Source organism: Oncorhynchus mykiss, chromosome 23 (genome assembly GCF_013265735.2).
Source record: "Oncorhynchus mykiss isolate Arlee chromosome 23, USDA_OmykA_1.1, whole genome shotgun sequence".
Taxonomy (NCBI): domain Eukaryota; kingdom Metazoa; phylum Chordata; class Actinopteri; order Salmoniformes; family Salmonidae; genus Oncorhynchus; species Oncorhynchus mykiss.
The window spans coordinates 44714783-44737606 of record NC_048587.1 but is presented as its reverse complement, the minus strand read 5'-3'; the positions used below and the strand labels follow the sequence as shown (position 1 = coordinate 44737606).

Below are 22824 nucleotides of genomic sequence, written 5' to 3'. Positions count from 1 at the left end.
AACCTCCTGTGCCAGAAACAGATGTGCATAGCTACCTTGAATATAATCGAATGAAATCGTGTCCACAAAGAGGGCATGAAAATAATATGTGATGCTCACATCCTTGCCCAGCCTCCACATATGTTGTAGTTTTAAGAACGAGCTTTCACCGTCAAGCCAAGTAATTCCAACGAACAACAACCACAGAACAACTCCCAGAAACACTTTCCATTGTGAGCTACAGACATCGTTGGTTCCATTGCTTGAGTAGATTTAGCCAATTAGTAATCTTGTGGATTAATGAGGGGATTCATGTTTAGTAGTGGTGGTGTGGCGGTGTTTAGCACAAATTGATTGCATTAGTTTTGGGACCGGGCTGCCTCCGGGATGTGAGCCCTATTCAAAGTCCACGGCGAAATCGGCTCCAAACAAAAGTGACGCAATTAAGCACGAGAAGTAATGAAGGATTTTGATGAAAACGCTTTATCTGCCTTCCCAATGAAAAATATATTTTATGGAAAATATATGTTATTTGTTTGTGGACGATGCACCATGCTGCCTTGATGACAACAAAACTGAACTGCGCAGATTACTGTTCGATATGAGAACGGCGCTCCTCCCTCACCGCGTTTGACCGGCACGTCACGGGCCATGGACCGGTGCCTTGATGTTCAGCATAATCGAATCAGCCCAATCTCTAACAGGGACATCGGCCCACAGCACAAAATCGGAGTCGGTGTTTAAGCAAATGCCGTCAAACATCGGGCGAAATCGGGGAGTGAGGAGCACCATTATATAATCTGTGCACGGCTCAGTCATTTTGTCAACATAAAATAAATGTTTGAATTTTCAACAAAAAATATTTGGGAAAGAAGAAAAAAAATAAAAATCAATCACTTTTCCATGGGACAACACAGAATCCTACTAATTTACACACGTACTTAAGTAGGTCACTCTTGTTTTGAGCAGATTTCACCTTGGCTCACGCCGGGAGCAGCCCGGTTTTAAAATCGAAAGCAATTAACTTTCAGTCAAAACACGGGCGCCTGGGCGATATTAATCGAACCCCCTCACTGGCCCGATGCGAGCCAGCTCAAAGTGCCACGACTCCATTTAAAGGAAGAGGATTCCCAGACGAACTGCCTGAGAAATAATTTGGGGAAATAGCTGCATATTTTACTTCAGATTGAAAGAAATTCAACGACAACATCCGTGCTTCTTCAACCGCCCCAGAAGCGGTCTACAGTAGCTACATCAGCAGATATATATAAAAAATAAGGTATGAATTCTGAAGAGCTCTAGAATACTATTCTGAAAAATCAGAACCTTATTCCATATTTCATATGGATGGTAGTCAGACGAACTAACTGGTTGGCTAATGATGACTGTAACTATTTAGCATGTGATTCTTACTAGGCAGCAGCTGACAACTTCGCAATTGTATAATAATAAACTAGCAATGAAACTAAGTTAACTGGCTAAAAAGCCAGCTAGCTAACGTGTTGTAGCCTACTAGCCTAGCTAACGTTAGCTAGCCAGCTCCTAGCTGATCATTCTCAACTCGAGATGTGATGTAGCTACATAGTAGATAACGCTGTGTAACGGTAGTTACATAGATTTGTGGAGTTGCTAATTCTCAGCTGGCTATCTCGACTTTCTTGCTAACGCGTTAGCTATGCTAGTTACGACAGTTTCCCACAAGATGCCAGTTAGTAATGACAACTTAATTTCCATTTCATGTCATGATAAAAGGTTTCGAAATTACATGACAGCGTTTTTATGATAAACATGCCGAATACAGGGCCTGACTGACCACCGCATTTGGGGCTCCAGGGCACCTACCGCCACTTTTTTATTTTTGAGAGGGGGGGGGGGGGCAGTAGGACTTTGTTTTAGCAGCCCCCCCAAAATTAACTTCCTGCATTTCAACACTTTGCCATGGGACAGAGATAAAGTGTGCTATTTTATAGCTAATCTCATGCTATTCTTCACATTTTGCCATGAAGATGAGAGACAATTTAGCACTATTAAAGCAAATTTCTTGCTGATGCTTATAGTGTGTTCATATGCTATCTGGGAGGTTGGGGGCCCCTGGTGGAATACAGCATCATGTATCATAAGGATAAAAAAATGTAAAATGTATGTATAAAAACACAATCATTTTGCTCCACCCGCAATAACATCTGCTAAACATGTGTTTTTGACCAATAAAATTGGATTTGATTTGGATGGGAGTCAGAGAGTAGGGGCTGGTGGGTAGTTACTGTTCTGGACAGGGAGTAAAATAATCCCTTTGGAATGTCCAGACAAACTTGGACGGTGCGTTGGGGTGTTGGCATTATGCCAAGCACTTGTTATAATAACACATGCTTGGCACTATAATGCCAAGCACACACACACATCTCCCCCAGCTGCACTGAGTGAGCTAATTGAAGTGTACGTAGCCTACTCTTTTGGTGATCCAGAAAAACAGGAGAACACTTATGTGGCTGTTTTATGAAAATCTGGGAATATTTGGCCAAGGAAACATTTCTGGTTGGTGTCAGGGAATGTAAACTGTTAGGGAGACTTTTAAAACAGGATTGAATAAAGTAACAGTAAATATGTTGAATGAGCATTGAGAGTTTGACAAAATTACCTTATGTCTTGAAGTCTAATATGGCTATTTACATACTTTCGTAGCTCTTTGTTAGATGCACGCTTTTGTAAGTACCGGTAGTTAACTGTCCACTCCTAGTTTAGCTGGAATGTAGCCCGAAAGGATTTGACAAATGTATTTGGTTGACGAAATGAAATTGGCCAATGCTTCTTCTTGCACTGCGCAGAATTATTATAATATATATTTTTTACATTTCACCTTTTATTTAACCAGGTAGGCTAGTTGAGAACAAGTTCTCATTTACAACAATTTACAACAACCTGGAGAAGATAAAGCAAAGCAGTGCGACACAAACAACACCAAGGTACACATGGAATAAACAAATGTACAGTCAATAACACAATAAAGAAAGTCTATATACAGTGTGTGCAAATGGCGTGAGGAGGTAAGGCAATAAATAGGCCATAGTAGCAAGTAATTACAATTGAGCAAAATTAACACTGGAGTGATAGATGTGCAGATGATGATGTGCAAGTAGAAATACTAGTGTGCAAAAGAGCAGAAAAATAATAAAAACAATATGGGGATGAGGTAGGTAGATTAGATGGGCTATTTACAGATGCTCTTTGTACAGCTGCAGCATTCGGTTAGCTGCTCGGATAGCTGATGTTTAAAGTTAGTGAGGGAAATATAAGTCTCCAGCTTCAGCGATTTTTGCAATTCGTTCCAGTCATTGGCAGCAGAGAACTGGAAGGAAAGGCGACCAAAGGAGGTGTTGGCTTTGGGGATGACCAGTGAGATATACCTGCTGGAGCATGTGCGGGTGGGTGTTGTTATCGTGACCAGTGAGCTGAGATAAGGCGGAGCTTTACCTAGCAAAGACATATAGATGACCTGGAGCCAGTGGGTCTGGCGACGAATATGTAGCGAGGGCCAACCGACGAGCGCATGCAGGTCGCAGTGGTGGGTGGTATATGGGGCTTTGGTGACAAAATGGATGGCACTGTGATAGACTGCATCCAGTTTGCTGAGTAGAGTGTTGGAGGCTATTTTGTAAATTACATCGCCGAAGTCGGGGATTGGTAGGATAGTCAGTTTTACGAGGGTATGTTTGGTGGCGTGTGTGAAGGAGGCTTTGTTGCGGAATAGGAAGCCGATTCTAGATTTAATTTTAGATTGGAGATGTTTAATACGGCTGAGATCCCGCTAACGGGATCGATATGACAACAGCCAGTGAAAGTGCAGGGCGCCAAATTCAAAAAACAGAAATCTCATAATTAAAATTCCTCAAAAATACAAGTATATTACACCATTTTAAAGATAAACTTGTTGTTAATCCCACCACAGTGTCCGATTTCAAAAAGGCTTTACGACGAAAGCACACCAAACGATTGTTAGGTCAGTACCTAGTCACAGAAAAACACAGCCATTTTTCCAGCCAAAGAGAGGAGTCACAAAAAGCAGTAATAGAGATCAAATTAATCACTAACCTTTGATCTTCATCAGATGACACTCATAGGACCTCATGTTACACAATACATGTATGTTTTGTTCGATAAAGTTCATATTTATATCCAACAATCTCAGTTTACATTGGCGCGTTATGTTCAGTAATGTTTTGCTTCTAAAAGATCCGGTGATTTTTGCAGAAAGCCACATCAATTTACAGAAATACTCATAATAAACATTGATAAAAGATACAAGGGTTATGCATGGAACTTTAGATAAACTTCTCCTTAATGCAACCGCTGTGTCAGATTTCAAAAAAACTTTACGGAAAAAGCACACCATGCAATAATCTGAGTACGTCGCTCAGACACAAAAACAAGCCATACAGATACCCGCCATGTTGTGGAGTCAACAGAAGTCAGAAATAGCATTATAAATATTCACTTACCTTTGATGATCTCCATCAGAATGCACTCCCAGGAATCCAAGTTCCACAATAAATGTTTGTTTTGTTCGATAAAGTCCATTTATGTCCAAATACCTCCTTTTTGTTTGCGTTTAGTTCACAAATCAATATTCACGACGCGCAGGGCAGACAAAGTCCCGTTACAGTTCGTAGAAACATGTCAAACGATGTATAGAATCAATCTTTAGGATGTTTTTATCATAAATCTTCAATAATGTTTCAACCTGAGAATTCCTTTGTCTTTAGAAATGCAATGGAACGCAGCTACCTATCATGTGCGCACGCCTGACTGAGCTCATGGCCTTCTGGCAGAGCCCTTGGTCAACCTCCTCTTATTCTCTCCTCCTTCACAGTAGAAGCCCCAAACAAGGTTCTAAAGACTGTTGACATCTAGTGGAAGCCATAGGAAGTGCAATCAAACCAAATTTACACTATCTTGGATAGGCAAAGAGTTGAAAAACTACAAACCTCAGATTTCCCACTTCCTGGTTGGATGGGTGTCTGAGTTGAATGTTATTTGATTATGCAAACAATCTGGAATGTATTACAGCAACATTTCTCATAACTAGAAGAGAAGCAGTAAGTCTCTCAATTGTCAACCAGGAAAGACTGGTATGCATGTTGTTGTTGTTAGTTCTGTATGTGTTAAGGGCAAGGCGTGCTGCTCCGTTTTGAGCCAGCTGCAGCTTTGCTTGGTCTTTCTTTGCTACACTTGACCACATGTGACTTGTTTCAGGTAACTCAGCGTATGTCGACATCACTACTGTACTTCACAGGAGCAGCATTTGAACATCATTTTTTTTCTTTTTTTATCAAAATGCGGTTTTCGGCAGAATTGCCTTCTGGAATGTGAATTTTCATGTGCCTTAATAACAAACTTGTATTCCATCCATAAATATGATTAAAATTGTTAAATTACGAGCCTAGTTGGTTTAGCCATGGAAAAACGCAGGAACCTTTCCACTAGCCATGATTGGCTGAGATAATGTATGGGCTGGACATGCCGGGAAATTAGTTTAGATAGAAGCATGCTACATAGCAGACCAGTCTTTAACGTGAGCTGTTCAGTATGTGTTGACAGTCCTTTCTACCGTGCTGTTTTTGAAAGATATAACGTTAACCATTGAGAACTAGAAAACTTTTGCTACTTTTCTCAACAACATTGATGCCCAGAATTTAGCAGACGCTATCGACAGATCAGTAGGAAAAAGTGATGGGCTACTTTCTGCACACGCCACGGTCAGTGTGAACCGGTGTGACTTAACACAAAGCTGCCCAAACAAGCTGTAGCTCCAAACAAAACAGAGTTAAATGGTTCCAGTCTGCCGTGAAGCATTCTTCCAGGTATACAGGTAGGAGTCTAGCTACATTTTCCAGATATACTTTATAATTTTGTCAGAAAGTCATTTTTATTGCAAGTTAAAGCATACTGTTAGTTAGCAAATGTTAGCTTGCTGGCTAACCTTACGTGTATGATCTGTGTAATAATATTATTTGAATCAGAAATCCATTTGCATTGCTAGTTAACATTGAACCTAGTTTGTTAGCTTTAGCTACCTGCAGATTCATACTACAGCTATGACAATGTTTGTATTGGTAGTAGTATGAGTTGGGTTGTTCCGGTTCATTGTTTAGCTAGCTAACTACATGTCTAATCAAAAGACTCCACTTCGGCCAGATTGTTACACAACCTATCAAATTGGGTATGTCTGGGGGTGATTAAGGCCATCGATTGTATTTCATGAAGATGTGTACATGTCTAGACAATAGTGACCCCATCTGCTTAGCTAGATGTGGGTGGAGGCTGGTTATAACATTTCCTTCACACAATCCATACATTTAGACAAGTGTGTCGGGTAATCTAATAACAACAAAATATTTTTATTTGAACACTTTCAGTTTTTGATATTGCTGGTATGCAAGTACTATCCCTGTACTGGGTACACCTTCTGTACCCTGTGCATGTGACAAATAAACACATTTTATTTGATACAGCGTGTGTTTGCTACATGGCCTCTCATGTGAATCCTTAAAGAGATGGGTGTGGCTAAGGCTTAAGAGATGGTGTTAACGATGCTGAATGACTGTTGACAAAGAAGAGCTCTCTAGTAGGTGTATCAAAATATTCAAGGCCCATTTTCTCAAAAGTGTGATTACAAGTTTATCAACTTTCAAAGCAGAATGACTTTCCCTTTGTTCCTCAACTGCAATGTATGATATACCATTTTCTAGCTCTGTTTTTTACACTGGATAAAAATTAATTAAACGTTTTGCTACGTAAGACCGAATCGAGGTGGTACCGTTGATTTTGTGTCAAACGCAGATCATCTTTTTATAACAGACATACCCCTCCCCATCTTCACAACAATATCTCTAGGAGTTTAGTTTCCTCGACTTGCTCAATGTTAAGACCCTCTGCGCAACTCCAGTTGAAATGTAGGTCTTAGAGAATGCTTTGAACCAAATACAATGCTTTTAGTTTTATATGTATTTAAGACCAGTTTATTATTAGTCACCCGTTCTGATACTGACCGTAACTCCGTATTTTGAATTTCAGTGAGCTCACTGGCTTTGGATGCTGACCTGTAGAGTGTGAAGTCATTTGCATACATAGTCATTGTAGCTTTGTGTAAGACCAGTGGCAAATCATTTGTAAAAATAGAGGCCAAAGGCAGCTTCCCTGAAGGACACCGCACTGTACATATCTGATGTTAGAGAAGCTTTAGGATTAATAACATCAAAGGCTGCTCTGAAATCTAACAATACAGCTCCAACTATCATCTTATTATCCATTTATTTTAGGCAATCATCAGTCATCGGAGTCAGTGCAGTACAAGCTGAGTGCCCTTCTTTGTAGGAATGCTGAAAGTCAGTAGTCAAACACAATTCTCGCCATCCAATTTACTAAGACCAGGCAGCGAACTGATTTGGGTGGCTGTTCGAGCCAGCAAAGGGTGCTTTACTATTTTTAGGTAGTGGAATTACTCAATTACTCAAAAAGTACTCAATTGTCATACTTGAGTAAAAGTAAAGATACCTTTTAATAGAAAATGGCTCAAGTGAAAGTCACCCAGTAAAATACTACTTGAGTAAAAGTCTAAAAGTATTTGGTTTTAAATATACTTAAGTGTCAAAAGTAAATGTAAATGCTCAAATGTACTTAAGTATCAAAAGTAAAATTATAAACCATTTTACAATTCCTTATATTAAACAAACCAGACGGCACGATTTAAATGTTATTTTTATTGACGGATAGCCAGGGGCACACTCCAATACTAAGACATAATTTACAAACAAAGCATTTGTGTTTAGTGAGTCTGCCAGATCAGCGGCACTAGGGGTGACCGGGGATATTCTCTTGATAAGTGTGTGAATTGGATAATTTTCCTGTCAAAATGTAACAAGTACTTTTAGGTATCAGTGAAAATGTATGGAGTAAGAAGTACATTATTTTCTTTAAAAGTAGTCAAATATTAATAGTAAACTACAGGAGAAAAATGGCTTAAGTAATTATTTTAAAGTGTTTTTACTTAAATACTTTACACCATTGGTGGAGACACACTCCTTCAGGCTTTCATTAAATATCTAGCAAATAGAGGTGGCAATACAGTCTGCTACCATTCCCAATAGTCTTCTATCTAGGTTGTCGATACCTGGTGGCTTATTATTGATGGATAACAATAGTTTTCCCACCTCTCCCACACTAACTTGACCCTTTACATGTGGGAATTAGCCTGTATGAATAGGGCTGAATTGAAATCTTTCTTCCCAAAGAAATATAAAAAGCATATGCATAACCATGGTAGCAATTGGAAGGGAACAGTTTTGATATAATGGAAAAGTTTTAGATCGAAGGTAAATACACAACAGTTCACCTGACCCATGACTGAATACAGACATTACACTGTTGGTTTATGACTTTTTATATAATTGTTTTACTTTTTGCAACATTTGTTGATAATTAAATCGGAAAAACTCTGGATAGATTCAGTAACATTATAAGACTATTCCTGGAAAATGTGGGGTAGGTACAAGGTGTTTGTGTAAGAGGACTATCCGGTGTCTCCAAGTGGTCACGCACCTCTCCAATGTGTGAACAGTTCCTAAGCAATTTTAATGCGCTTATATGACTTGAAGAGTCTTCAACTATAAGGTACTTTTTTTTTGTTCTCCCCTAGCTTTGCTGTTCAGGAACTAGAGCAAGCAAACTTGTAGTTGTTTCATTTGGAACACAACCCTGCATCTCCGCCATCACAAAATGACTGTTTACTCAATCTAAAAACGGTCCATTGTAAATCGCAATCTGAGTCAGGTGGGCATGATTTGAAAGCTTGTTCTATTGCCAACGTGACTAGCTAAGTTATAAAATGCGATCTTAGTGTTAGCTTTTCCCATGGCAATTCAGAGAATCATAATGTAATTTTGGTGCTCATAGTCAGAGTCATGAGTGCATTCGGGTGCTCACAATAAACAAAAATGGTCATACCCTGGGTTGTTCTTTCTCAACAGAATATATCGCCATGTCATCTTGTACATCAAACATAGTGATCATAAACATTGACACTGTATATGACTTGAGTTTTATGATTTGGAAATGTGAAGTGCACATTTGGACTCACAGGTGTTTGGCTTGCTTGTATGACATCAAAGCGTTTTTTATTATAATCCTCAACGTCTCATCTTTCAAAATACATTGAGTCATCCTAATTTACAGCATTTCCGTTACTCAGACAAAATATTAGCAAAAGTTGCCAAATTAGCCGGAGGGATGGGGGCAACTTCTTGTCATGCTCGGTGCTCAAGTTAAGAACAGCTGTCAGTCAAAACCCATACAGAGCTGTGAAGCGCCAAGCCCGAGCTCTGACGTTATGTATAACATGTTACTGTACAGCTACTACCGTCATGTATAGCTTGTTACTGTACAGCTACTACCGTCATGTATAGCATGTTACTGTACAGCTACTACCGTCATGTACAGCATGTTACTGTATAGCTACTACCGTCATGTATAGCATGTTACTGTACAGCTGCTACCGTCATGTACAGCATGTTACTGTATAGCTACTACCGTCATGTATAGCATGTTACTGTATAGCTACTACCGTCATGTATAGCATGTTACTGTATAGCTACTACCGTCATGTATAGCATGTTACTGTACAGCTACTACCGTCATGTATAGCATGTTACTGTATAGCTACTACCGTCATGTATAGCATGTTACTGTACAGCTACTACCCGTCATGTATAGCATGTTACTGTACGGCTACTACCGTCATGTATAGCATGTTACTGTACAGCTACTACCGTCATGTATAGCATGTTACTGTATAGCTACTACCGTCATGTATAGCATGTTACTGTATAGCTACTACCGTCATGTATAGCATGTTACTGTACAGCTACTACCGTCATGTATAGCATATTACTGTATAGCTACTACCGTCATGTACAGCATGTTACTGTATAGCTACTACCGTCATGTACAGCATGTTACTGTACAGCTGCTACCCGTTATGTATAGCATGTTACTGTATAGCTACTACCGTCATGTATAGCATGTTACTGTATAGCTACTACCGTCATGTATAGCATGTTACTGTACAGCTGCTACCCGTCATGTATAGCATGTTACTGTACAGCTGCTTACCCGTCATGTATAGCATGTTACTGTACAGCTGCTACCCGTCATGTATAGCATGTTACTGTATAGCTACTACCGTCATGTATAGCATGTTACTGTACAGCTACTACCGTCATGTATAGCATGTTACTGTATAGCTACTACCGTCATGTATAGCATATTACTGTATAGCTACTACCGTCATGTATAGCATGTTACTGTACAGCTACTACCGTCATGTATAGCATGTTACTGTATAGCTACTACCGTCATGTATAGCATGTTACTGTACAGCTGCTACCCGTCATGTATAGCATGTTACTGTACAGCTGCTACCCGTCATGTATAGCATGTTACTGTATAGCTACTACCGTCATGTACAGCATGTTACTGTACAGCTGCTTACCCGTCATGTATAGCATGTTACTGTACAGCTACTACCGTCATGTATAGCATGTTACTGTATAGCTACTACCGTCATGTATAGCATGTTACTGTACAGCTGCTACTACCGTCATGTACAGCATGTTACTGTACAGCTGCTACTACCGTCATGTATAGCATGTTACTGTATAGCTACTACCGTCATGTACAGCATGTTACTGTATAGCTACTACCGTCATGTACAGCATGTTACTGTATAGCTACTACCGTCATGTATAGCATGTTACTGTACAGCTGCTACCGTCATGTATAGCATGTTACTGTACAGCTGCTACCCGTCATGTATAGCATGTTACTGTACAGCTGCTTACCCGTCATGTACAGCATGTTACTGTACAGCTACTACCGTCATGTATAGCATGTTACTGTATAGCTACTACCGTCATGTATAGCATGTTACTGTACAGCTACTTGAAAATAAAAGAGAGCCGCACACTCTAGAAGCTCAGATGCAAAAATTTAATTACCAACGTTTCGACAGCAAAGCTGTCTTCATCGGGGTATAATCACAAACTCTGCGGGATGACTCGTTTATGTAGTGTCAAAAGACACAGATGTCTGTAATCATGGCCAAGAGTGGCCTAATATCATTGGTTAATTATTAAATATTAAAATGCCATACAAAGAACAGCATACAAACAACAAATGGATAGCATACGATCATAGATTCATTTGACTACACAAGCTTACAAACAAATACAATGGCAAAGTCACAATAATCACAAGATTAAAGTCTACGTTGTACAGCTACTACCCGTGTACGGGTGTAAAGGGCTACGGTACTCAAGTCTTTTTCCTTTGTGTTTTTGTCATTTATCTTGGTTTGGTAATATAATTGATTATTTTTAAGATATCACAAAATGGTTGACATACCGTAAAATTAGACAATCAGCTGAACAGCCACTACTTTTTCATAATTTATTTGAACCATACAATTTTTAATTTCATCATCAATCCAGGGGGCTCTCAAAATGATTTTGCATCTCACGAATGTTCTTATTTGTGATCCGAACACCTCAAACTTAGATTCGTCTGTCCATAACACTTTTTTCCAATCTTCCTCTGTCCAGTATCTGCGTTCTTTTGCCATCTTAATCTTTTATTTTTATTGGCCAGTCTGGGATATGTCTTTTTTCTTTGCAACTGTCTAGAAGGCCAGCATCCCGGAGTCACCTCTTCACTTTTGACATTGAGACTGATGTTTTGCGGGTACTATTTAATGAAGCTGCCAGTTGAGGACTTGTGAGGCGTCTTTCTCAAACTAGACACTCTAATGTACTTGTCCTCTTGCTCAGTTGTGCACCAGTGCCCCCCACTCTTTCTATTTTGGTTCGAGCCAATTTGTGCTGTTCTGTGAAGGGAGTAGTACACAGCATTGTACGATATCTTCAGATTCTTGGCAATTTCTTGCACGGAATAGCCTTCATTTCTCAGAACAAGACTGATGCGTTTCAGAAGAAAGGTCTTTGTTTCTTGCCATTTTGAGCCTGTAATTTAACCCACAAATGCTGATGCTCCAGATACTCAACTAGTCTAAAGAAGGCCAGTTTTATTGCTTCTTTAAATCAGCACAACAGTTTTCATATGTGCTCACTAACATAAACGCAAAAGGGTTTTCTAATGATCAATTAGCCTTTTTATAATGATAAACTTGGATTAGCTAACACAACGTGCCATTGGAACACAGGAGTGATGGTTGCTAATAATGGGCCTCTGTACGCCAATGTAGATATTCCATTAAAAATCTGCCTTTTCCAGCTACAATAGTCATTTACAACATTAACAATGTATAAACTGTATTTTTGATCAATTTGATGCTATTTCAATGGACCAAAAATGTGCTTTAATATAAAAAACAAGGACATTTCTAAGTGACCCCAAACGTGCGTGCGTGTGGCAGGTAGCCTAGTAGTTAGAGCGTTGGGCCAGTAACCGAAAGGTTGCTGGATCGAATCCCTGAGCTGACAAGGTAAAAATCTGTCGTTCTGCCTGCTCAAAGTTGACCTATTTTGCTTCATCACTGCAAAGATCAACAGTTGAGATTGGATGTAATTTAAAAGCTTGTCAAACGATTTTTTAAATGTTTTTTTTAATAAACATTTATTAAACATGTTGTAGTCTGTAACACAATTTGTGCGAGAGGTGCAAACTTTGTACTTTGAACTTGAATGCAAAGGTTGTCTAAGATGAGAGAGCTGAAGACAACTTGGAGTTAGACCTGTCCTTTTTTTAATTAGGCTAGGGCTAACTATCCATTTCCCTGTGTGTTCAACGAAGTGAGTCCCTTTTGGATCACTTTGATATTTTAAGTAGAAATTGTGCTCCAATATTGGATTTTAAAAGCCTGTGATATGGAATGAAGTGCCCTTTTGATATACAGGGATTTTTCTGCTATTGAACTACTTGGGTGTGCCGCCTAAGCATTTTTTTCTGGGTCACCAAAGTCCAAACAGTATGATAAATTAAATGCAAATTCAGGATGGAAAAATGCTTTCAGTGTAAGCTAAAATGACTAAAACCAGATAAAAAGCATATAGAAAAGATAATGGACATATATTTTAAAATAATATAATCTTTGTTAGTTCTCAATCACCAAAATGACAACTAGACAGTCGGGGAGAATTGAAAATTCACAAAACAATGAATTTAGCAGTATTGAGATTATTATTATGTTTGAGTAAAACAACACAGCATTAGCCATGGCAAATGCATATAATTGCAGAAAATTAGCTTTAAAACTGCAATATTTTCTCAGCTCCGTGGAGAAATTTGTAGAATTGCAGGAAATTGGCTTTAATGCAAAAATGTCTCTAGGCCAAAGGGCTTCCAATGTCATTTAAAATTCAGCCGCATCAACGGGCCGATTTTTAATTTCTGATTATTATTTATTTCTAGGGCTGTCAAACGATTAAAATAATTACTCAAGTTAATGTATTTTGTGGTCTTGTAGCTCAGTTGGTAGAGCGTGGCGTTTGTAACACCAGGGTAGTGGGTTAAATCCCCGGGACCATCCATGTGTAAAATGTATGCACGCATGACTAGAAGTCGCTTTTGGATAAAAGCATCTGCTAAGTGGCATATATTATTAATGGCGACACACATTCATAAGTACTGTTAAAGCTTGAAGCATTTTAAATGCGTGTAACTGTAGGAAAAATAAACTGTCTCTATGGATACAATGGAACAAAGAGCTTTTAAACTTGTCCAACAATTACCACTGGCAAGTGTCTTCTCTGACATTTTCAACCTCTCCCTGTCTGAGTCTGTAATACCAACATGTTTATTAAAGCAGACCACCATAGTCATTGTGCCCGAGAACACTAAGGTAACCTGCCTAAGTGACTACTGACCCGTAGCATCTGTAGCCATGAAATGCTTTGAAAGGCTGGTCATGGCTCACATCAACACCATTATCCCAGAAACCCTAGACCCACTGCAATTTGCATACCACACCAACAGATCCACAGATGATGCAATCTCTAGTGCACTGCACACTGCCCTTTCCCACCTGGACAAAAGGAACACCTATGTGAGAATGCTGTTCATTGACTACAGCTCAACGTTCAACACCATAGTGCCCAAAAACTCATCACTAAGCTAAGGACCCTGGGACTAAACACCTCCCTCTGCAACTGGATCCTGACTTCCTGACAGGCCGCACCCAGGTGGTGAGGGTAGGCACCAACACATCTGATCACCAACAACGATGAGACAGCCTATAGGGAGGTCAGAGACCTGGCCGTGTGGTGCAAGGACAACAACCTCTCCCGCAACGTGATCAAGACAATGGAGATGATTGTGGACTACAGGAAAAGGAGGACTGAGCACAGCCCCATTCTCATCGACGGGGCTGTAGTGGAGCAGGTTGAGAGCTTCAAGTTCCTTGGCGTCCACAACACCAACAAACTAACATGGTCCAAGCACACCAAGACATTCGTGAAGAGGGCACGACAAAACCTATTCCCCCTCAGGAGACTGAAAAGATTTTGGATGGGTCCTCAGATCCTCAAGATTTTACAGCTGCACCATCAAGAGCATTCTGACTGGTTGCATAACTGCCTGGTATGGCAACCCCAAGGCACCACAGAGGGTAGTGCGTACAGCCCAGTACATCACCGGGGCCAAGTTTCCTGCCACTCAGGACCTCTGTACCAGGCGGTGTCAGAGGAAGGCCCTAAAAATTGTCAGACTCCAGCCACCCTAGTCGTAGACTGTTCTCTCTGCTACCGCACGGCAAGCGGTTCCGGAGCGCCAAGTCTAGATCCAAGAAGCTTCTAAACAGCTTCTACCCCCAAGCCATAAGACTCCTGAACGGCTAATCAAATAGCTACCCAGACTATTTGCATTATCCCCCCCACCAACGCTGCTGCTACTCTCTGTTATTATCAATGCGTAGCCAGTTTAATAACTACCTAAATGTACATAGTTACCTCGACTAACCGGTTCCCCCACACATTGACTCTGTAATATCCCCTGTATATTGTCCCACTATTGTTATTTATTGCTGCTCTTTAATTATTTGTTATTCTTGTCTCTTTTTTTTGGGGGGGGGGGGGGGGTTTCTTATAACTGCATTGTTGGTTAAGGGCTTGTAAGTAAGCATTTCACTGTAAGGTTTACACCTGTTGTATTCGGCGCATGTGACAATTTGAGTTGAACAATGTTATAAGTACACTAACCATCTGTACTGAGTACTTTACACATAGGCTTTCACACTCCCGCCCTCCCACACCCTCTCTTTCACTGGGGGAGTTCGTTTTGCATGGCCCGGTGCCCGGGCTGGGCTAAGTTTGCACCTTTTTTAGGCCATTCCATTGGTTCTTAAATAAAGGTGAAATACAATTCTAATCATTTCTGTTTTTCTTTCTCCCCATCCAACAGGACAGCTAACCCGTCATAGTGGTCATCATGGATCTGTATGACCCTCAGACGCTAGGCATCATGGTATTTGGAGGCTTCATGTTCATCTCAGCCCTTGGCATCGTCCTGGTCTCCACCTTCTCCATGAAGGTAGCCTAACTGTTGTTAATATAATAATCATAATGTATACCATTTAGCAGATCCAAAGCCACTTAGTCATGCGTGCGTGGATTTTTCTTATGGGTAGCCCTAGCAGCACTCAAACCCACAACACTGGCATTGCAAGCACCATGCTCAACCTACTGAGATACACAGTTGTTGTTGTCGTGGTGGTGATCATGTATTACATTTAACTGTTATGTTTTCTCATTCTTCTCCATGAAGGAGACCTCGTATGAGGAGGCTCTGGCCCAGCAGCGTAGAGAGCTGGGCAAGATGGCACCTCCCAGCCAACTGACCAAGAAGGACAAGAAGAAGGACAAGGTAAAACGAGATAAAACACACCTACTCAAATGCATTTTTGTAGAATTATTCTAGCTGTGTGTGTGTCTGCGTGCATTTTAATGCACATACTGTAGCGCATTTTGATTGTCATATATAATGTTAAAGTGTGTTCTAAATGAAATGTATTATTCTAATCATTAAGGTATCTGAGAAGAAGAACCGTGGTAAGAAGAAAGATGACAAGCCCAATGGGAAGCTGCCAGAATCGGAACCAGAGGAGGTCCCAGTGGCCGTACCTGAACCAACCCCAGCCCCAGAAAGAGTCACTGCTCCTGCCCCAGCCCCAGAAAGAGCCACTGCTCCTGCCCCAGCCCCTGAACCAACCACTCATCCTGCTCCAGTTCCCACTGCCGTAGAGGCCCCACCTGCCCCTGCACCAAAGGAGAAGAAGAAGAAGGAGAAGAAGGTGGCTAAGGTAGAGCCAGCTCAGGCGGCCACCACCCCCATTGCCCCCTCCAAGCCTGCACCAGTCCTGGAGGCTGTCACCAAGGAGGTCCCTGTGATGGCAGTGCCCCCAGTGGGCTCCCAGCAGACTGCAGCCAAGGCTCAGGAGGCCAAGGCTCAGGAGGCCAGGGCTCAGGAGGCCAGGGCTCAGGAGGCCAAGGCTCAGGAGGCCAGGGCTCAGGAGGCCAGGGCTCAGGAGGCCAGGGCTCAGGAGGCCAGGGCTCAGGAGGCCAGGGCTCAGGAGGCCAGGGCTCAGGAGGCCCAGAACCCTTCTAAGAAGAAGGCATCTTCCAAGAAAAAAGCTGAGTCTGGTAAGGAAGCTTGGTCTATTTTCAATGCATTTCAATAATTGTACATATGTATTATTTCACATAACTAGAGAGCAACACAACTATTGATAATATACATGTATTTTTTGTGACCAACTTTTTATTTAGTTTGTCATCTTTTCGGAAAGGGGTTACAGGTATAACATTAGAAGGGGGTTACGGGTATAACATTAGAAGGGGGTTACGGGTATAACATTAGAAGGGGGTTACGGGTATAACGTTAGAAGGGGGTTACGGGTATAACGTTAGAAGGGGGTTACGGGTATAACGTTAGAAGGGGGTTACGGGTATAACGTTAGAAGGGGGTTACGGGTATAACGTTAGAAGGGGGTTACGGGTATAACGTTAGAGGGGGTTACGGGTATAACGTTAGAAGGGGGTTACGGGTATAACGTTAGAAGTGGGTTACGAGTATAACGTTAGAAGGGGGTTACGGGTATAACGTTAGAAGGGGGTTACGGGTATAACGTTAGAAGGGGGTTACGGGTATAACGTTAGAAGGGGGTTACGGGTATAACGTTAGAAGGGGGTTACGGGTATAACGTTAGAAGGGGGTTACGGGTATAACGTTAGAAGGGGGTTACAGGTATAACATTCAATGTCATATTCATATATTCAGTTAACATATTTGCATTTGATATTTCCTAGTAACTTTTGGCTGCCACTCAAAAACAGAGCAACAGAGCAATGCATACAAAGATTTGAGGCCAATTTCATTATGACACATTTATTAGGTGTTAGTCTGTGAACAAAGTTGAAATGAAAAAATTGATGGTCAGGATTACAGGATGCCAAGGTAATGTTTTTCTCTGTTCTGGTCCAGTTAAAGGATGATTCAGTTACATTTAGATCTGTGGGCCATACTTTTTTAATGGCTAGCTCAGAGTATGGGCTTTCCAATAGTTTATATGTTACAGAGGTAGTCTGTTTACAAATTCCATAATTGGACAGGTTGACAGCTGGGTTTCCCATGGAACTCCATAGGCCAGCATAGCTGACTTAAGTAAAAAATAAAATTATAAAATGCTTCTTTCAGATCTTGGAATGTCCTAAAATCATTACTGTCCATGATATTGCCGATACTGCATTGGGGCGACGTGAAAGGCCGTCCTCTCGATCGCAAGGCATTATTAATATTGGCGTGTTTCCTTTTTTTTTTCCTTTTAGTTTCCTAGTTGCATATTTTTTTCAATTTTGTGGAAAATAAAAATTGTTCGAGCAATAATAGGGACAAAGCGTAGTTTACATTAAGAGATATCAATGAACACCACCGCTTCCAGTTCCATTTCTAACTAGTAGACTATTTGATTTAGAAAAATGGCTCTTGGATGCTGATTGACGCAACGCGGAGTGCCTGGACACAGCCCTTAGCCGTGGTATATTAGCCATATATCACAAACCCCCGAGGTGCCTTATTTCTATTATAAACTGATTACCAACGTAATTAGAGCAGTAAAAATAAATGTTTTGTCATACCCGTGGTATACGGTCTGATATACCACGGCTTTCAGCCAATCAGCATTCAGGGCTCGAACCACAGTTTTATATCAGACAATATACCATGGGTATGATGCAAAACTACTTGTTTACTGTTCTAATTACGTTGGTAACCAGTTTATAGTAGCAATAAGGCACGTCAAGGGTTTGTAGCATATGGCCAATATACCACACCTCCTCGGGCCTTATTGCTTAATTGTATAATAGGCCGGACTATATACTATCTGCAGAGAGACTTGTGCTCCTACACTGCAGAACAAAGCTCAGCTGTTTTCTCTGTGGTGGACTGATTAGAATGAGAAATTGGTGTGCTCAGCTGAAGTTTGTCGTAACACAGTGTTTGGGTGCCGGGTTCAAAAGGTATACACTAGAAGAAAGAAAAACCTGCACTCACTGAAATATTCTTTAAGTGTTCATGTCAGAGCAAATGGACACGTTTCGGCGGCATCTGACGAAGGCTGCCGTGGTGGACTCTGATCTTAGCCAGTCTAACTGGGTGTGGTCTGGTCGAAAGACTACTACTGCACACACATGGTCAGGGCCCAAGGCCTCTGTGTGTGTGTGTGTTGGGTTGTGTGTGTGTGTGCCACCAAAGTGCAGCTACTACAGCTGCACAAGAACAACAGTACCACAAGTACAGGACCACAAGTACAGTAGTTTCTCCTAGGGTTGTAAAATTCCAGGAACTTTCAATAAATTCCATGGTTTTCCCGAAATCCCTGGTGGAGGAATCCTGGAATCAGAAGGGAATAAGCAGGAAATCCAGAATCCTCAAACCAGGATTTCTGGAAAACCAGGGAAGTATGTTGTCTGTCTGTAGATGTCATTCTTCCTTATATGGGTTGTGTTTTTGTGACTGACAGACAGACCAACACAGGAAGTGAGGTAACTGCTAGCTAGGCTGTTAAAAACATATCTTTCTGTTTTTAATGAGTGGAAACGGTAGTCTAGGCAGGAACTACTTTAGCCAAAACACAAGCACTACTGTAACAGTCTTACTACAACAGTGTGTGTGTGTGTGTGTGTGTGGTAGCCTGTTCAATTCTCAGTCTGTTCATGGCTGCAGTGGCGCCCTCCTGCTCAGTATGTGTGCACAGCTCTGGCCTTGTTGTGTGCTAGCTGACAAAGCCTCTCAGTAACTTAGACAATAGGGAGTTTCTCTGGTGCCACAGGGGCTGTGTCTGCCTGGTACCACTCTGCCCTCTCAGCCAGGGGTTCAGCTGCCCAGTTCCCACCCATTCTGCCCTGAGCCATGGGAATTTACTCATATATTAAGCATATTAGACATACAGTTGAAGTTTGCATACACTTAGGTTGGAGTCCATTAAAACTCAACAACTCCACAAATTTCTTGTTAACTAACTATAGTACTTTGTGCATGACACACACAATTTTTCCAACAATTGTTTACAGACAGATTCTTGGGTAAATCAAAAGAAATCAGCCAAAAATTGTAGACCTCCACAATTCTGGTTCATCCTTGGGAGACATTTCCAAAGCCTGACGGTACCACGTTCAAACAATAGTACGCAAGTATAAACCCCATGGGACCAAGCAGCCGTCATACGCTCAGGAAGGAGGCAGAACACGATCCCAACTGTGAAGCACGGGGGTGGCAGCATCATGTTGTGTGGGTGCTTTGCTGCAGAAGGGACTGGTGCACTTCACAAAACAGATCGCATCATGAGGGAGGAAAATTATGTGGATATTGGAGTGGCCATCACAAAGAAAATTTGTGTGCAGTACTGAAAAAAGCGTTTGTGAGCAACAACAAGGCCAACAAACCTAACTCGGTTACAACAGCTCTGTCAGGGGGAATGGGCCAAAATTCACCCAACTTATTGTGGGAAGCTTGTGGAAGGCAACCCAAAACGTTTGACCCAAGTTAAACAATTTATAAGCAATGCTACCAAATACTAGTTGAGTGTATGTAAACTTCTGACCCACTAGGAATGTGATGAAAGAAATAAAAGCTCAAATAAATAATTCTCTCTACTATTATTCTGACATTTCACATTCTTAAAATAAAGTGGTGGTCCTAACTGACCATAGACAGGGAATTTTTTTACTATTTACTAGGATTAAATGTCAGGAGTTGTGAAAAACTGAGTTTTAATGTATTTGGCTAAGATGTATGTAAACTTCCGATATCAACTGTATTTAGCCTTCATTTATTGCCTTTTACCCCACAAACACCCCACGAAGACAACTGATAGCTGCCAAATATCAACCAAACCTAATAGAGTAGAATGCCCTACTAGGCTCCCCACAGTGCCCAGTTCCCTCCCCTGAGATTGTGAGAACTCACAATCTTACGATGGCAGGCATACTGTATCAGACAGTAGGAATATTCCACATGGCCTTTTACCCCTTAACTTCCCAAGTTCTGCCAACATTGTATTCCTGTGCACAGTAACTGCCCTTTTGATGAGTGCTTTTCTCGGTAGCGAAGGATGTTTTATTAATAGCTATGATTTCCTCTCCTTACTTGTTGCATCTGACTCTCTAGGTGCTTGTAATAATATGTAATAACATCTCTCTCCCTGTCGTGCTCTCTGTTTAGCCATACCAGTGGACTCTGGTCTGGATTCCCCCCTGTACCTGCCCTACAGGGCCCTGGTCTCTACCGTTAGCAGTATGGTGATCAGTCAGGGAGAGGCCCAGCGCCTCATAGAGATCCTGTCTGACAAGGCTGGCATCAGACAAGACACCTGGCAGATGGTATGACCTGTGGCGGGGGATGGGAGATACTGTTGGGGGGGGTGGAGAGGGGTGATATGAAATCACTCTGGGGAGGAGGACATCAGGCATGACATCGTGGTATGACCCGGGATGGGTGATACCATTGTGGAGTTGAAGGGGGGTTGACAAATGTAAGGCTTGAGTTGGAGGGTAGGGAATCCGGCAGGGCATATAATACAATCTGGTCAGGACTGGATGGGAGATGTCATTTGAGGGGGTTGGACTGGGAGTGTGTGTGATGTGGGGGGGTGGTACTGCATGGGATGGGAGAAACCACTGGGAGGGATGGTGACACTGACACACGTCATGCATGAGGAGGATGGATGATTGGTCAGACACTCACAAATACACTACAGTTGTTGATTTTGATATTGATTGTGACTAACTTCCTGTGTGTGTGCGCATGCTACTCAGGCTACTCAGAAGGGCGACCCGGTGGCTGTGATGAAGAAACAGTTAGAGGAGAATCAGAAACAGCTGGCAACTCAGCAAGAGGACGCCACCGCAGCCAAGAACAGACTGAGGGAACTCACCAAGGTAACACGCACACACACAATGCGCAGGAGTGTGTCACCGCAGCCAAGAACAGACTCTGAGAACTCACTGGGGTAAAAAAAAACACATTCTCACACATTGAGAATATCTCTGAAAATACGACTTATTTAACCACATAACTAGAATCCCCTCCCATGGATGAGTTGAACAATTGTTTACCACTGTTGTCTGTGTGTAGGAGCCAGGGTTGGGGTCAATTCGAATTGAAGTCATTCAATTCAGGAAGGGATTTGGAATTTCACATGAAATATTTTCATAAAAAAAAAAAATTGAATCACTTCCTGAATTGACCCCAGTCCTTGTAGGAGCTGTCTGACAGTCTGTTTCTCTCCTTCTGTAGGAGCTATCTGCTGAGAAGTCCAAGGTGGCCAGTGTGGAAACCAGGCTGAGTTCCCAGCTCTCGTCCAGGGAGCAAGAGATGATCGCTCTGCAGGCTCGGATGCAGGCCTCCTACCAGGACCACGTAGCACAGACACAGAAACTCACCGCTAAGGTACTGTATATAGAATAGAATGCAGGTCTGTCTCTGTCTGTCAGTCTTTTTCTCATTTGAATTCAGTATACTTTAAATTAGTTATGTAAAGATTTCCAAAGCATTCCAAAACTTTAAGTCAAAAGTCCCTCCCTACTCTCAGGTCATCAGTCTTCAGGAGCAGTTGGAGTCAGGTCCCACTGCCCAGCTGGCTTGTCTGCAGCAAGAGAACTCCATCCTCAGAGATGCCTTGAACCAGGCCACCAGCCAGGCAGAGAGCAAGTAGGTGTCTGTTCCTAACCCAACCCCTAACCCTGAACCATGCCACCAGCCAGGCAGAGAGCAAGTAGGTGTCTGTTCCTAACCTAACCCCTAACCCTGAACCAGGCCACCAGCCAGGCAGAGAGCAAGTAGGTGTCTGTTCCTAACCTAAACCCTAACCCCTAACCCTGAACCATGCCACCAGCCAGGCAGAGAGCAAGTAGGTGTCTGTTCCTAACCTAAACCCTAACCCCTAACCCTGAACCAGGCCACCAGCCAGGCAGAGAGCAAGTAGGTGTCTGTTCCTAACCTAAACCATAACCCTGAACCAGGCCACCAGCCAGGCAGAGTGCAAGTAGGTGTCTGTTCCTAACCTAACCCCTAACCCTGAACCAGGCCACCAGCCAGGCAGAGAGCAAGTAGGTCTATGTTCCTAACCTAACCCCTAACCCTGAACCAGGCCACCAGCCAGGCAGAGAGCAAGTAGGTGTCTGTTCCTAACCTAAACCATAACCCTGAACCAGGCCACCAGCCAGGCAGAGAGCAAGTAGGTGTCTGTTCCTAACCTAACCCCTAACCCTAACCCTGAACCAGGCCACC

At 42.0% G+C, this 22824-nt stretch overlaps 1 protein-coding gene across 9 annotated transcripts in view; it reads left to right on the top strand.

Moving 5' to 3' along the window:
- The first annotated feature begins 1053 nt into the window (after nt 1–1053).
- The window catches only part of LOC110502822 (ribosome-binding protein 1), a 42479-nt gene continuing 20708 nt past the window's right edge, over nt 1054–22824 (top strand). For 4 of the 9 annotated variants that reach the window (XM_036960533.1, XM_036960532.1, XM_036960534.1 and 1 more), the window contains exons 1-8: nt 1058–1258; nt 15442–15570; nt 15805–15903; nt 16067–16679; nt 20758–20915; nt 21351–21473; nt 21832–21984; nt 22127–22245. In XM_036960533.1, the coding sequence (XP_036816428.1) occupies nt 15469–15570; nt 15805–15903; nt 16067–16679; nt 20758–20915; nt 21351–21473; nt 21832–21984; nt 22127–22245 (1367 nt within the window). In that variant the 5' untranslated portion in view covers nt 1058–1258; nt 15442–15468. Of the gene's footprint in view, nt 1259–15441; nt 15571–15804; nt 15904–16066; nt 16680–20757; nt 20916–21350; nt 21474–21831; nt 21985–22126; nt 22246–22824 lie in introns of all 9 variants that reach the window. The other 5 variants (XM_036960529.1, XM_036960528.1, XM_036960535.1 and 2 more) reach the window with 4 other exon arrangements.